General features: G+C 42.6%; 2 protein-coding genes across 2 annotated transcripts; one reads left to right on the forward strand and one right to left on the reverse strand.

The window, feature by feature from the left end:
- Nucleotides 1–1,336: 1,336 nt before the first annotated feature.
- LOC121856320 (extensin-2-like) lies at nt 1,337–8,254 on the forward strand. Its single transcript, XM_042351797.1, has 6 exons — nt 1,337–1,345; nt 2,449–2,771; nt 3,213–4,419; nt 5,156–6,961; nt 7,156–7,302; nt 7,823–8,254. Exons 1-5 carry the CDS (start codon nt 1,337–1,339, stop codon nt 7,285–7,287), a joined length of 3,477 nt encoding a protein of 1,158 aa, XP_042207731.1. The 3' UTR covers nt 7,288–7,302; nt 7,823–8,254.
- Nucleotides 8,255–9,405: 1,151 nt separating this feature from the next.
- LOC121856374 (arrestin homolog) lies at nt 9,406–13,588 on the reverse strand. The gene is made up of 3 exons (XM_042351906.1): nt 13,497–13,588; nt 10,901–11,256; nt 9,406–10,731 (listed from the first exon to the last, which is right to left on the reverse strand). Exons 1-3 carry the CDS (start codon nt 13,537–13,539, stop codon nt 9,976–9,978), a joined length of 1,155 nt encoding a protein of 384 aa, XP_042207840.1. The 5' UTR covers nt 13,540–13,588; the 3' UTR covers nt 9,406–9,975.
- Between the last annotated feature and the right edge of the window lie 1,964 nt (nt 13,589–15,552).

The following is a 15,552-nucleotide window of genomic DNA, read 5'->3' on the forward strand; positions in this document are numbered from 1 at the left end:
TGGTTATAGGGGATGAAATACTAACAAATTTAAAAAATGCTTAATCCTAATAACATCAGTGTAAGAGACAGGTAAGGCGAATAAGCTGGCTCACCACAAGGGAAACCGGGCCGGTGGGTGAGCGAGAGTTCACCATCTGGCGCCCATCTGTTGTACACACACACACACACACACTGACTTTCATACACGCCCAGGGACGCACTTACACGCTCACAATTGTATACATACACCCATATGACTTATATACGCTCACAGACGCACAATTACGCACACAAACCGACTTTCATACACGTTACTGGACGCTCATACACACACACGGACACACACACATGCACTGGGCACATATGCACACGTATACTCATGTAAGCATCATTATATACACTCATACAATGATCCATGTACTCTCTCTCTCTCTCTCTCAAGGTCATCACACAAAATAGAGCGACCTTTCCTCTTCACCACCACAACATAAACACTAACCTTCGCATATCTCGTAGGCATCACTTTCACCAGTCGACGTGTCTAGTAGTAGTAGTAATAGTAGCAGTAGTAGTAGTAGTAGTAGCATAAACAAATAAATCTAATCCATGATTGGTCCTACAAGCAACTGTTCCCACCAATGACAGGCGTTCTTTCCAACTATTTCTCGTTTCTCTGCACCATTACACATTCTGTGCCTACCTTATGCCTCTAAATCACTCCTACAATTTACCAAAACACTAAAACAGGAAGATAAGTGAAGAAGACAATCTGTTACCTAAAATAAATAAGAAATATGAGGGAAAAGTCGAGATATTGGTGAAGATTAGCAGTTTCTCGCCTCGCTTACCACCTGCCTGTTGTGTGGTGGAAAGTGTTCATCATTGTTCAACAACAGAGCATTCGCCTCTGATGGCTGTTAACTTCTGTTCACTAACAAAATGTTCTCCAACGATGACTACTACTACTACTACTACTACGACTACTACTACTACCACTACTACTGCTACTACTACTACGACTACTACTACTACCACACACTCACCTCAAGGCCGAAGTGTGTATCAGCGTCTGTGAGCAGTAGGTATGCAGGTCCTCTTACACACACACACACATTCACCGCCGTGTAATTAATGCCGACCATCAGTGTGTGTCTGTCATACACCCGCACGTGACCACAACACACACTCCCTCGCCACCAAAGAAAATGATAATGTGGTCAAATGTGTTGAGACTATTGGAGAGATGACGAGTCGACGGTTTGTCCTGAAAATATTTCAAACTTGTGGCTTCTTCAACCTAAAGCTGTAGGCCGGGCGTCCTCTAGGCTGTTAATTAAGTCACCCCTTACTCGCCCATGAGTCAGGTAAGTATAGGCTTATTCAATATTAATTACCCTAAATATTACTCACCTGCTGACTGTCTCTCACAAGTAAACTCTAAAACTCTACAAGACTAATTACCAAGACACAAGATAAAAGAAAATATAGTTAAAAATATACCACATCACCTCAGCCATAACCGCGACCTTGTATAGAAAACGGAGCCAAAACTAATGTCAGACCCGGAGACAAGAAGACCCAAGAGTCTGTATTTAACGGGTAACTTTCCCTTCATTTACATCAAGCTTTACCACAAACCTTACAAGTATTTTCCTGTCTAAATGACGTGTTTCTGTTGGAGTAGACAACCTGTGAGAGTCTTACGTGTAATAATCACATAATTACTCAACTGAGATGTATATATGTTGAAATAGACGAGATTAAATATGTAATTCTCGCATAATTACTGGCAATAATTTACAGTGTGTTGACATGGACTAAATAAGGGAGTGTTAAGGTGTATTTTGGTTTTAATTGTTATAAGTGAGGTGTTTGTGTTGTGCAGTGAGTGTCTTGTGTGAGTGTGTGTGGAGTGTGAGTGTGTTGTGTGAGTGTGTGTGGAGTGTGAGTGTGTCTGTGTGAGTGTGTGTGGAGTGTGAGTGTGTCTGTGTGAGTGTGTGTGGAGTGTGAGTGTCTTGTGTGAGTGTGTGTGGAGTGTGAGTGTGTCTGTGTGATTATTGTTGAGGTTGTTAGTTGTGGACATTCTCTCTCTCTCTATCCATCTATCTTGGTCACCAGCCTTCATAACAGAACACACACACACACACACACACACACACACACACACACACACACATAATTAATTAACTCTGTAGATCTATATCTCATTCAGTACAACAAATAATAATATTGGACAATTAGTGGACTTAACCTAACCACAATGGGCGAGGGGTGGTAGTAGTTGTGGTAGTTGAGGTGGTTAGTGGTGGTTAGTTGTAATGGTTGAAGTGGTTAGCTACTGTGGTTGGTGATAAATTTCTTATCAAAGTTCTTGCGGTGTTTGTTCAATGTTATGTTGTTTTTTTATTGATAAAGTATAATTTTGTGTTTATGTTATCAATGACGTCACTTCATATTTCACTTACAGGAGCTGTGGTTGGTGCTGGCGGTGATGATCTCACTGGCGAGGCCGCTGATTGGTCATACAAACAAACTGGACTTTGACAGCAGACCAATCAGAATAACCCTCGAGCAAGTCCCCTTCCCCATAACCCGGGTCCCTCACGATGCCTTTCTCCCTGAGGTACCTCCCAAGACGACCTCTGAACTTGGCCTCCATGATGTTGATGGCTTCGACGAAAACAGAAATAGAGATAAAATATTAAGAAGAAAGAGAAGAGAAGTTAAGAAGACGACGCAGAGGGAAGAAGAAGAGAGCTATGATGAGGTTCCCATCTTGGACGCCTCATTGTCTCAGGCCATCAAACCTCCATTACTCAGAGCTTTCAAATTCCCTTCAGAAAGTGACAGTTTTTTGGAGGACAGAAACAGGGAAAATATCTTCAATTTAAGGAGAAAGAGAGACACAGAGAAGAAACAAGAAGAAGAAGAAGATATTAAAGAGAATGAGAATACAGAAGAGGAATTTATCGTAGCTGAATCACTACTTGTTGATACACATGCTGAGGCTCCTGGCCAACACCACCACCACACAGGTACATCCACACCACACCATACTACACCACACCACGCTACACCACACCATACCACACCACACCACGCTACACCACACCATACCACACCACACCACGCTACACCCCACCATACCACACCACACCACGCTACACCACACCATACCACACCACACCACGCTACACCCCACCATACCACACCACACCACGCTACACCACACCATACCACACCACACCACGCTACACCCCACCATACCACACCACACCACGCTACACCCCACCACGCCATACCATCTTCTCATCCAGTTGTTGTGGCTGCTCATACACCCGTTCATCCACCGGCTCCTCATCCACCACCACACCCCCAACTTGTCGCAGCACCATACCCAGCCGGCTACACATATAATGCTCCAGTATATACCGGTTACTCCCCTCCCTTCGGTGTCACTCCCGGTTTTGGTGTCACTCCAGGTTATGGTGTCACTCCAGGCTACGGTGTCACTCCTCAATACGTAGCCCCTCAAGCTGCTTCCTACTACCTAGCCCCTCACGTAGGCTACAACCCCTCCCCACCCGTCCATCATCAACCAACGGCAACTTACAAGGAACCCGAGTCTGATTACGCGGCCCCGGAGCCCGAACCTGGATATAAGGCTCCAGAATCCGATTATAAGGCTCCAGAATCCGATTATAAGGCTCCAGAATCCGATTATAAGGCTCCAGAATCCGATTATAAGGCTCCAGAATCTGATTATAAGGCTCCGCAATCCGATTATAAGGCTCCAGAATCCGATTATAAGGCTCCAGAATCCGATTATAAGGCTCCAGAATCCGACTATAAGGCTCCACAATCTGATTATAAGGCTCCAGAATCCGACTATAAGGCTCCACAATCTGATTATAAGGCTCCAGAATCCGACTATAAGGCTCCACAATCTGATTATAAGGCTCCACAATCTGATTATAAGGCTCCACAATCCGATTATAAGGCTCCAGAATCCGACTATAAGGCTCCACAATCCGATTATAAGGCTCCAGAATCTGATTATAAGGCTCCAGAAGCAGGATATGTCTATAAAGCTCCTGAACCCGAATATAAGGCTCCAGAACCTGCATATAAGGCTCCCGAACCCGAGTATAAGGCTCCAGAGCCCACATATAAAGCTCCAGAACCCGATTATAAGGCTCCTGAACCTGAATATAAGGCTCCGGAAGCAGGATATAAGGCTCCCGAAGCAGGATATCACTATAAGGCTCCAGAACCCGCATATAAAGCTCCAGAACCCGATTATAAGGCTCCGGAAGCAGGATATAAGGCTCCAGAAGCAGGATATAATTATAAGGCTCCCGAACCCGAGTATCATGCCCCAGAACCAGCTTATAAGGCTCCCGAACCTGCATATAAGGCTCCGGAAGCAGGATATAAGGCTCCAGAAGGAGGATATAATTATAAGGCTCCCGAACCCGAGTATCATGCCCCAGAACCAGCTTATAAGGCTCGAACCAGATAAGGCTCAGAAGCAGGATATAAGGCTCCAGAAGCAGGATATAAGGCTCAGAAGAATATAAGGCTCCAGAAGCAGGATATGACTATAAGGCTCCCAAACCCCGAATATCATGCCCCAGAACCAGCTTATAAGGCTCCCGAACCTGAATATAAGGCTCAGAAGCAGGATATAAGGCTCCAGATATAAGGCTCCAGAAAGAAGGATATAAGGCTCCAGAAGCAGGATATGACTATAAGGCTCCCAAACCGAATATCATGCCCCAGAACCAGCTTATAAGGCTCCCGAACCTGCATATAAGGCTCCAGGAATAAGGCTCCAGGAAGCAGGATATAAGGCTCCAGAAGCAGGATATAAGGCTCCAGAAGAAGGGCTCCAGAAAGAAGGATATAAGGCTCCAGAAGCAGGATGTGATATAAGGCTCCCAAACCCGAATATCATGCCCCAGAACCAGCTTATAAAGGCTCCCGAACCTGCATATAAGGCTCCGGAAGCAGGATATAAGGCTCCAGAAGGAGGATATAATTATGGGCTCCCGAACCCGAGTATCATGCCCCAGAACCAGCTTATAAGGCTCCCGAACCAGAATATAAGGCTCCAGAAGCAGGATATAAGGCTCAGAAAGAAGGATATAAGGCTCCAGAAAGAAGGATATAAGGCTCCAGAAGCAGGATATGACTATAAGGCTCCCAAACCCGAATATCATGCCCCAGAACCAGCTTATAAGGCTCCCGAACCTGCATATAAGGCTCCGGAAGCAGGATATAAGGCTCCAGAAGGAGGATATAATTATAAGGCTCCCGAACCCGAGTATCATGCCCCAGAACCAGCTTATAAGGCTCCCGAACCAGAATATAAGGCTCCAGAAGCAGGATATAAGACTCCAGAAGAAGGATATAAGGCTCCAGAAGCAGGATATGACTATAAGGCTCCTGAACCAGAATATAAGGCTCCAGAAGCAGGATATAAGGCTCCAGAAGCAGGATATAAGGCTCCAGAAGCAGGATATAAGGCTCCAGAAGAAGGATATAAGGCTCCAGAAGCAGGATATGACTATAAGGCTCCCAAAACCGAATATCATGCCCCAGAACCAGCTTATAAGGCTCCCGAACCTGAATATAAGGCTCCGGAATCCACGTATAAGGCTCCATCCCGTAAAACTAATCCCCACGGTTATATTATACACGACCCATCATACTCCACCACCATTAACCCTAACTACATCCCTAAAGCGACTACTCCTCACTCTGATGACGTCACCTTTGTTCCCCTGTATGATTATGCTCAATATAAGACTCGTTACCTGAGTAAGGGCTATGAGGCTCCCAAGGATGAGTATCATGCTCCAGAGGCAGAATATAAGGCTCCTGAATCCGAATATAAGGCTCCAGAAGCAGGATATGACTATAAGGCTCCTGAATCCGACTATAAGGCTCCTGAATCCGACTATAAGGCTCCTGAATCCGACTATAAGGCTCCTGAATCCGACTATAAGGCTCCGGCACGCGAGTATGACATTGAATATAAGCCTCCATCCGGCCACGCCCCACAGGTCTCGACATACGGTGCGTTACATCATAGTGACCACCAGAGTCCTTATGAACCGGATCCTACCGTGTATCCGGCAACAGACCCACATACGGAACACGGAACCGACCCCGGGTATGGGTACGTCACGCCCAAACCTTATACCCCAGAGCCATCCTATAAGGCTCCGGATCATCCTGCCAAGGGTTATGATTATAAGCCTCCTAAGACTGAATATAAGGAGCCTGAACCGGACTATAAGGCTCCAGCTGCTACTTATAAGGAACCTGAACCAGAGTATAAGGCTCCAGCTGCTACTTATAAGGAACCTGAACCAGAGTATAAGGCTCCAGCTGCTACATACAAGGAACCTGAACCAGAGTATAAGGCTCCAGCTGCTACTTATAAGGAACCTGAACCAGAGTATAAGGCTCCAGCTGCTACTTATAAGGAACCTGAACCAGAGTATAAGGCTCCAGCTGCTACATACAAGGAACCTGATCCAGAGTATAAGGCTCCAGCTGCTACATACAAGGAGCCTGAACCAGAGTATAAGGCTCCAGCTGTTACATACAAGGAGCCTGAACCAGAGTATAAGGCTCCAGCTGCTACATACAAGGAGCCTGATCCAGAGTATAAGGCTCCAGCTGCTACATACAAGGAGCCTGAACCAGAGTATAAAGCTCCAGCTGCTACATACAAGGAGCCTGAACCAGAGTATAAGGCTCCAGCTGCTACATACAAGGAGCCTGAACCAGAGTATAAGGCTCCAGCTGCTACATACAAGGAGCCTACTATACCCGGGTATCAAGCTCCTGCACACCATGTTACCTCTGGGGGTTATTTGGTCACGCCCCCACAATACAGGGCAGCACAGAGGGTGTATGGGGTGCAAGACTCCCTGCCCGTCTATGGCCCTCCTACACTGCCCCATAGAGTAAGTAACAGAGCCACTTCTCTCCATTTCTGTCCACTATTTCTGTCTATATATTTGTCTACCATTTGTGTCTACCATTTGTGCCTTTACACCTAACCTAACCTAACTTAACTCTAACTTAAACCTACATTATTTATATACCTGTAGATCAACACACCTACCTGAAGCTCACTAATTAACGTGTTCCTCCTCAGGTGTTGGATCCTTACACCTCTCTTGACTACTACGACGACCCGTACCTTCTGCCTCGACGTCGACCAGGCAGAAGAAGGCGTCCAGGGTTGAGACGTTTCGGGGGCCGACACTACAGGCAAACATCTCAATGAACGACAAACACACACGTAAGATTCAATAAAAACAACAAAAATAAATAAATAAATAAGAAGAGTAAAAAAAAAATAAAAACGAAAAAAATAATTTGATATATAATTAATTGATAAGTTATAATTGTTGTAATTAATATATTATTTTACGTGAAGATTAGCGAGTCCATCTCCAGATTAGGTTATGCTAAGTGACATACATACAGGAGTAAGATTAGCGAGTCCATCTCCAGATTAGGTTATGCTAAGTGACATACATACAGGAGTAAGATTAGCGAGTCCATCTCCAGATTAGGTTATGCTAAGTGACACATACAGGAGTAAGATTAGCGAGTCCATCTCCAGATTAGGTTATGCTAAGTGACACATACAGGAGTAAGATTAGCGAGTCCATCTCCAGATTAGGTTATGCTAAGTGACACATACAGGAGTACATACATACACACATTATTCTAAAGTATCGTAAGGTATTGATGTATACAGTATGTGATAATAATTAATTATAGTTATCTGTCTGTCTGTCTGTCTCCTCCACCAGCTGTAGCAGTGATCCACCTGTCTGCCAGAGTGGATACCCTTTGTTTAAGTCTTCCCACACACTTTACCTCTTGTTCACTACCATACCTGTTGAGTGTTAGAAATTGTAGAAACGTGAAGAAAATTGAAGCAAGTGAAGAAAGGTGAAGAAATTTGATGAAAAAAGTGAAAGAAAAGTGAAGAAATTTGAAACTAAATAAAGTGAGGAAAATTATTAAAGTTAAAAAGTTGAATGATATCGTCTCTCTCTCTCCGTCCTTATCTGTCTGTCTCTCTCTCCGTCCTTATCTGTCTGTCTGTCTCAGTTAGTTATAAGACCCAGTATCATACCGTGTGCCAGTGTTTTGTTCGCGCCAATCAGTAATTATAATCCGCCTTACTAACTTTATTTATCAAGTTTACTGTATTTATGAATAAACTAATTATTAACTTGTTTTTATAACTTATTTTTCCTATTGTTTACGCACACAAATATATGCACATAAACACATGTACACACACACACATACACACAGAAAGGAAGAGGAAAGCAAAAACAATGATTAACATTTGGAGATACATACATACATAAATACATACATACATATATACATACATACATACAGTACAGTATACATCAGACGGTGTACCCTAACCAGCCACTGGGAGCCGCTGTTTGCTCTTCAACAATGTTTAACAACTTGGTAACTAATCTCCGGGGCAAGATAAACTTTCTAAAGATGTATTGTTTTATTTAATCACAATTTTTTTTTTTAATTTCACGATTCATTGATATATATAGTCTATTGTACCTCATATTTTGTTTTATCTTCGTAATTGAGGATAAATAATGTTAATAATGAATAATATTGTTAAGTGTAAGAGATGTACAGTATGGCCTCCCTCCCGCCAACAGCTGTCCACTGTGTGTCAGGGTCCGTCATCACTATCTTCAAACAACTCGTAATAACACATTTTGCAGCCTTCTCATTGCAACAGCTAGCAAGAACAACTCTTAAAGGTATTTATAAACTAAATCAATGCTTTCCAAAGACTCAAAGAAGCAAAATACAGCATCAATTTTGTAACACTTGGAAGTTACTTGAGTTACGATAAAGTATCAATTTATATTTACATCATACGAGCTTACAGTATGTAACTACAACGATTAATATTATTTATACTGCTTTAAGCAACTTATTATTAGTGTGTTAAGTAATAGAAAATGTATTTACCTCATGTACTTTGCATTTTGTGAGACTATTTGTGAAGCTAGGTGATGCGGGGCAAGAGTCCAGCAGTGCACCAGCGGCCATTAACTCAACTATGGAGGAATTGGTTGATAACTATTTGTATATTTTCCATTATTATTATTATTATTTATTTATTTATTATTTCTTTCTTTTATTATTTATTTATTATTAATTATTATTACCAATGGTGTTTGTTGTTATTGATGTTGACCACGGACACTGGCTGGCCAAGGTAGTCACATAATCCTTCCTTAATTAACCAATTTTGTCATTAACTTTTGAAATTATCCAGTTAATATGACTTGTAGCTTGTCGATATTTACGGTAATACGGGAGAAGAGGAAACTGGAAAAACAAGCAAAGAAAACGTTTATTAACTTGTCGATAATTCGTAAGTTACAGTTGACGAAAATACAAATATATCAATTTACTTTAATATGATAAACAAGTTACAGAGGCTGACTGTATTAATTTTCCGTTATGAAGTTTAATGCGCAAAATTATAGAGAATATCCATTAACTTTCACTACATAAGTTAATTGGCTTTAAGAATATATGCAAGCTCAAATGTCATTAACTTTACTACATTGATAGGTAAATGGTCTTTAATGTAGAAGTTATTATAGTTTTCACCAATACTAAGTTAGGGGGATGTAGCAGAGAGGTTAAGAAGCTGGTAGTGTTAATTACGAGTGGGTCCTTAATTTCTAGGTCAAGTTAAGCTAATATAGGATAGGTTGAGTTCGGCTAGGTTTAGTAAGGATAGGTTAAATTAAGTATAACATATTGATTTGGGTTAATATGTTTAAGTTAGGACAGCTGTAGTTAACTTAGAATAACTAAAGTTAAGAGAAGGTCAGGTTAAGTTAGGTTATAGTTTAGGCGAGTCAGGTTAGATTAGGTTATAGAGGAGTCCGGTACATCAGTCGTCCAGCTCATCAGTAACAGACTGTCCTCGCCTCAGTACATTAAACTCCTCTATCTCCAGGTTATCATCCACTGACTGTGTCTTACTCAGCGTCGGTTTACTGTCAGAGGAGGACGGTTGGGGATGCATCAACTTAAAGGGCAATTGGGTAGTTAATTCTCCCCCTAATGCACCACAGTTGAGTTTAACACGTAAGGTATATGAAACGATGATCCCTAAGGCGTCCCCGATGCTGTTACTGGCGGTGACCATAGTTGAGGAGGCTAAGTTAGCATCTTTGTCTTGGATTTGACCATCAAGGGCCACCCCAAAGGCCCTGAAGGCTAGGGGTGTAAGGACGATCGACCTGGAGTAGTTAGTGTTAGGGGTGATGGGGCAGCCTTCACGGGACTCGATAGAGGCGACGATGCGACTCAGACTGGTGTTAGTCATTGTGATGTCGACGTGTTGTATGACCTGAGCTAAGATATACTTGACGGTCTTCTTGGAGGCGTTGGTCACTTTCACGTGAGGTTGGAGGGACTGACCGTGGAAGTATATATCACGTTCAAGGTACACCTCGAGTTTCAGCTTCCCAGGATGAAGGGTGAAGCTCCTGGTGACGATGATCTGAGGCTGACGTCCGTTAGGTTTCTCCGGGGCGTATTGGATCTTACGGACAGCGAGGTTGACAGAGTTACGCCGGTGTGTCAGCTCCTCGTTGTCTGCCACGTAAAACATCAGGTCGTAGGTCACCCCGAGTTTCTTGTTCTGTGTGACAAACTTTATTAAGTAACTTTTCAAACTAATAAACAATAACTCGCTTATTTACCATTCAAAAAAACCAAGTGCACCCCCCTCCCCCTCCCCACACAATGAGGTGGTTAACGAGTAACTTGTTTGTTTATTAGGTCAAGACAGGTCAAAGGTTATGACTCACCGTGCCCTCAGCTCCGGGTTCAAGGGTGACAGAGGAAGGGGCGTTCTGCGGTAGTTTAACACTGAAGGGTCTCGCCTCATTCCCCAACTTCTGCAACAGACGAATCACTGTATCCGTCAGTTGGTCGTCCTCAGCCTTGGGCACCACCTCCCACTTGACCAGCTCCATCTCCTTGCTGAAGTGGAGTCCCATAACCTCGTCCTCCTCGCGCCCATAGCGGTAGGTGACGGCCAAGCGAAGGAACACCTTCCTGCCGTGAAGGTAGTCATTGTCCACAACGACCACGCCATCTACCGGAGCCGTATGGGTTATGTTGTCGACGAAATCCCGCTGACTTAGGTACGCTGTCAACTTACCTGTGGAAACATAAACAAAGGTTAGGTCAGGTTACGTTAGGTTAGGGATGATTAGTAAATAAATAATCTTTTGCTCGTAAACTCTGAGGTCATTACATCTCCTCGACCTTTTTGTCATAACACTGAGTTACTAATTAGGTAAAATATGTATGCTATTTAATACAGGTAAGTTTGATGTATGTCTTGATTCATTATACTATTGACGGTAAAGAGTAAAGATATTATTTAAGCTACCCTGAGAAGCTTTCCGTCTCAAAGAAAATTAATAATTTTAATGGAACACTACGTTATTATTTTAACTTGGTAACTAGATTTGGCCATTGATAGATACATAGATAGATAAGTAAGTATATATTATTTTAATAAAATTGTCGAAAAAGTTTATATAAATTCAACATATACAACATTACTTTATTTAGTCTCTCGTCACTGATCGGTCTGTTAGCCTCTTGGGCCGGTGGTCACGTCTGTTACACACTGTTGGCATGTACTGGCTCTGTTACACACTGTTGGCATGTACTGGCTCTCTGTTACACACTGTTGGCATGTACTGGCTCTCTGTTACACACTGTTGGCAAGTACTGGCTCTCTGTTACACACTGTTGGCATGTACTGGCTTTCTGTTACACACTGTTGGCAAGTACTGGCTCTGTTACACACTGTTGGCATGTACTGGCTCTCTGTTACACACTGTTGGCAAGTATTGGCTCTGTTACACACTGTTGGCATGTACTGGCTCTCTGTTACACACTGTTGGCAAGTAATGGCTCTCTGTTACACACTGTTGGCAAGTACTGGCTCTCTGTTACACACTGTTGGCATGTACTGGCTCTCTGTTACACACTGTTGGCATGTACTGGCTCTCTGTTACACACTGTTGGCATGTACTGGCTCTGTTACACTGTTGGTAAGTACTGGGCATGTACTGGCTCTCTGTTACACTGTATGTACTGGCTCTCTGTTACACACTGTTAGCATGTACTGGCTCTCTGTTACTGTTGGCATGTGCTGGGTCTCTGTTACACACTGTTAGCATGTACTGGCTCTCCTGTGCACTGTTGGCATGTACTGGCTCTATTTTTATTTAGCATGTACTGGGTCTCTGTTACACACTGTTGGCATGTACTGGCTCTCTCTGTTACACACTGCAATATGCTGGCTCTCTGTTACACACTGTTAGCATGTATACTGGCTCTGTTACACTGTTGGCATGTACTGGCTCTCTATTACACTGTTGTATGTACTGGCTCTCTGTTACACACTGTTGGCATGCTGGCTCTCTGTGTTACACACTGTTGGCATGTACGGCTCTCTATTTACACACTGTTGGCATGTACTGGCTCTCTGTTACACACTGTTGGCAAGTACTGACTCTGTTACACACTGTTGGCAAGTACTGGCTCTCTGTTACACACTGTTGGCAAGTACTGGCTCTCTGTTACACACTGTTGGCAAGTACTGCTCATACACTGTTGGCAAGTACTGGCTCTGTTACACACTGTTGGCAAGTACTGGCTCTCTGTTACACTGTTGGTAGTACTGGCTCTCTGTTACACACTGTTGGCAAGTACTGGCTCTGTTACACTGTTGGCAAGTACTGGCTCTCTATTCACTGTTGTAAGTACTGGCTCTCTATTACTGTTGAAGTACTGGCTCTGTTACACACTGTTGGCAAGTACTGGCTCTCTGTTACACACTGTTGGCAAGTACTGGCTCTGTTACACACTGTTGGCAAGTACTGGCTCCTGAATGTATCTGTACCTCTTCCAGCGTTGGTCAATCCTGGTCTTGAATGAGCTCACGCAAAGACGGTACAGGTTAACAAACACTATAACTTCCCCACAACAACAACACTACCCACAACAACACTACCCACAACAATAACAGGACCCACAACAACAACAACAGTACCCACAACAACAGTACTCCACAACAACACCACCCACAAATAACAACACCACCTTAATAACAACAACAGTACCCACAACAACACTACCCACAACAACAACAATGCCCACAACAACAACAATGCCCACAACAACAACAGTACCCACAACAACTACAACAATACCCACAACAACAACAGTACCCACAACAACACTACCCACAACAACAACAGTACCCACAACAACACTACCCACAACAACAACAGTACCCACAACAACAACAACAGTACCCACAACAACAGTACCCACAACAACAGTACCCACAACAACAACAATGCCCACAACATTACTTACCATTTGGCGCGGATTTCTTGAACACTTTTACTGGGGTAATCATGGGAGCGACTGACCGTGGCTGGTGCCTGTGTGTGTGTACGTCAAGGAATTACCTGAGAGGGAGACTGTGTAGCTCTTCTCTTTATCCCAGAAAAGGTGGTATGTGATCTTGTTATGGAAGCCGTGAGTGTGTTAGATAAGTTCTCGCGGTTTTTGTCACTTGCATTCATGCACTCACACATATAACATACTCTTGATACACTCTAGTAGGTACAGGTACAGTAATATCCAGGTGGTGACTGTATCATAAGGTACAGTAAAGAAATATTCCTAACTGTGGTATAAAAGAATTTTGTATTTTACAGAAAGAAATTAGCGCAGTGCAGAGGGGGAGGGGGTTAAATAGTCATAGAAAGGGAGAAAGAAGGCGAGGAGATGGAGAGAGAGAGGAAGGGAGGGGATAAGAGAGAAAGAGGAAGGAAGACACAGAACAAATATTAAAATAAACAAAATACAGAGAGATAAAGGTGATAAATAGCTCAATGATAGAAGCAAAAAGGCGGAAATTCAACAAAACAACACAATGAGGAACACACACACACACACACACCAACGCGCTGCTGAGGGAAGCCACTTATAAGTCCTCTTTAAAGGCCGAGTCAGAATGCGACAGATACAACAGTGAGAACAAAATAGTATAGTTACCCCTTAAATCTTCCCTTTCCTAGTGACGTTTTTTGTAATACTCCGTAAATAACATGATATAACGGAATATATGAAGATATACTTATTGAATGTATTTATCAGGATTTTATCGTGATTTTGGTGAGTAATTAATGTATATTCGTTATGTGGGGATGGTAGCGAAACCCAGGAACTTCGTGTACGGATTTGTATGGTTTCCTTTCGTCTGCTTCTCTGCATTAACATTGCAAAATAATTTATATATCAACACCACACTAGTTAAAGAGTGCAGGTATATAAACACTGTATATAGAGAGTGCAGGTATATAAACACTGTATATAGAGAGTGCAGGTATATAAACACTGTATATAGAGAGTGCAGGTATATAAACACTGTATATAGAGAGTGCAGGTATATAAACACTGTATATAGAGAGTGCAGGTATATAAACACTGTATATAGAGAGTGCAGGTATATAAACACTGTATATAGAGAGTGCATATATAAACACTGTATATAGAGAGTGCAGGTATATAAACACTGTATATAGAGGAGTGTATAAACTATCTGTATATAGAGAGTGCAGGTATATAAACACTGTATATAGAGAGTGCAGGTATATAAACACTGTATATAGAGAGTGCAGGTATATAAACACTGTATATAGAGAGTGCAGGTATATAAACACTGTATATAGAGAGTGCAGGTATATAAACACTGTATATAGAGAGTGCAGGCGAAAAGAAATGGGTTTACTGGGTCATTACTTTCACTTTCCTTGCTTTATTTTCTCTCTCTCTCTTTCTCTTTTACTGTCTATCCCTTTCACTTTTTCTTTTCTATCCTCTCTCTCTCTCACACACACACACACACACACACACACACACACACACACACACACACACACACACAATAAGTCAACAAGCAGAATAAATGCCTTTAAGGTGAAGTGTGACATACCCATTACTGTGTATAAGGCCCCAGACTCATTAGGCCCTCGGTATATGGGCCCCAATCCTAACAGGGCCCAGTCACCCAGTCCTGATAAGCCCCTTTTTGAATGGGTCCCAATTCCGAGTTAGGAGACAATATTAACACTGAGACTCTACCTTAACTAGACACGTTCACTTAGTACCAGTTAGGAGACAATATTAACACTGAGACTCTACCTTAACTAGATACCTTCACTTAGTACCAGTTAGGAGACAATATTAACACTGAGACTCTACCTTAACTAGATACCTTCACTTAGTACCAGTTAGGAGACAATATTAACACTGAGACTCTACCTTAACTAGATACCTTCACTTAGTACCAGTTAGGAGACAATATTAACACTGAGACTCTACCTTAACTAGATACCTTCACTTAGTACCAGTTAGGAGACAA

The sequence above is a fragment of the Homarus americanus genome, unplaced genomic scaffold (assembly GCF_018991925.1).
Source record: "Homarus americanus isolate GMGI-L3 unplaced genomic scaffold, GMGI_Hamer_2.0 scaffold48220, whole genome shotgun sequence".
Lineage (NCBI taxonomy): Eukaryota > Metazoa > Arthropoda > Malacostraca > Decapoda > Nephropidae > Homarus > Homarus americanus.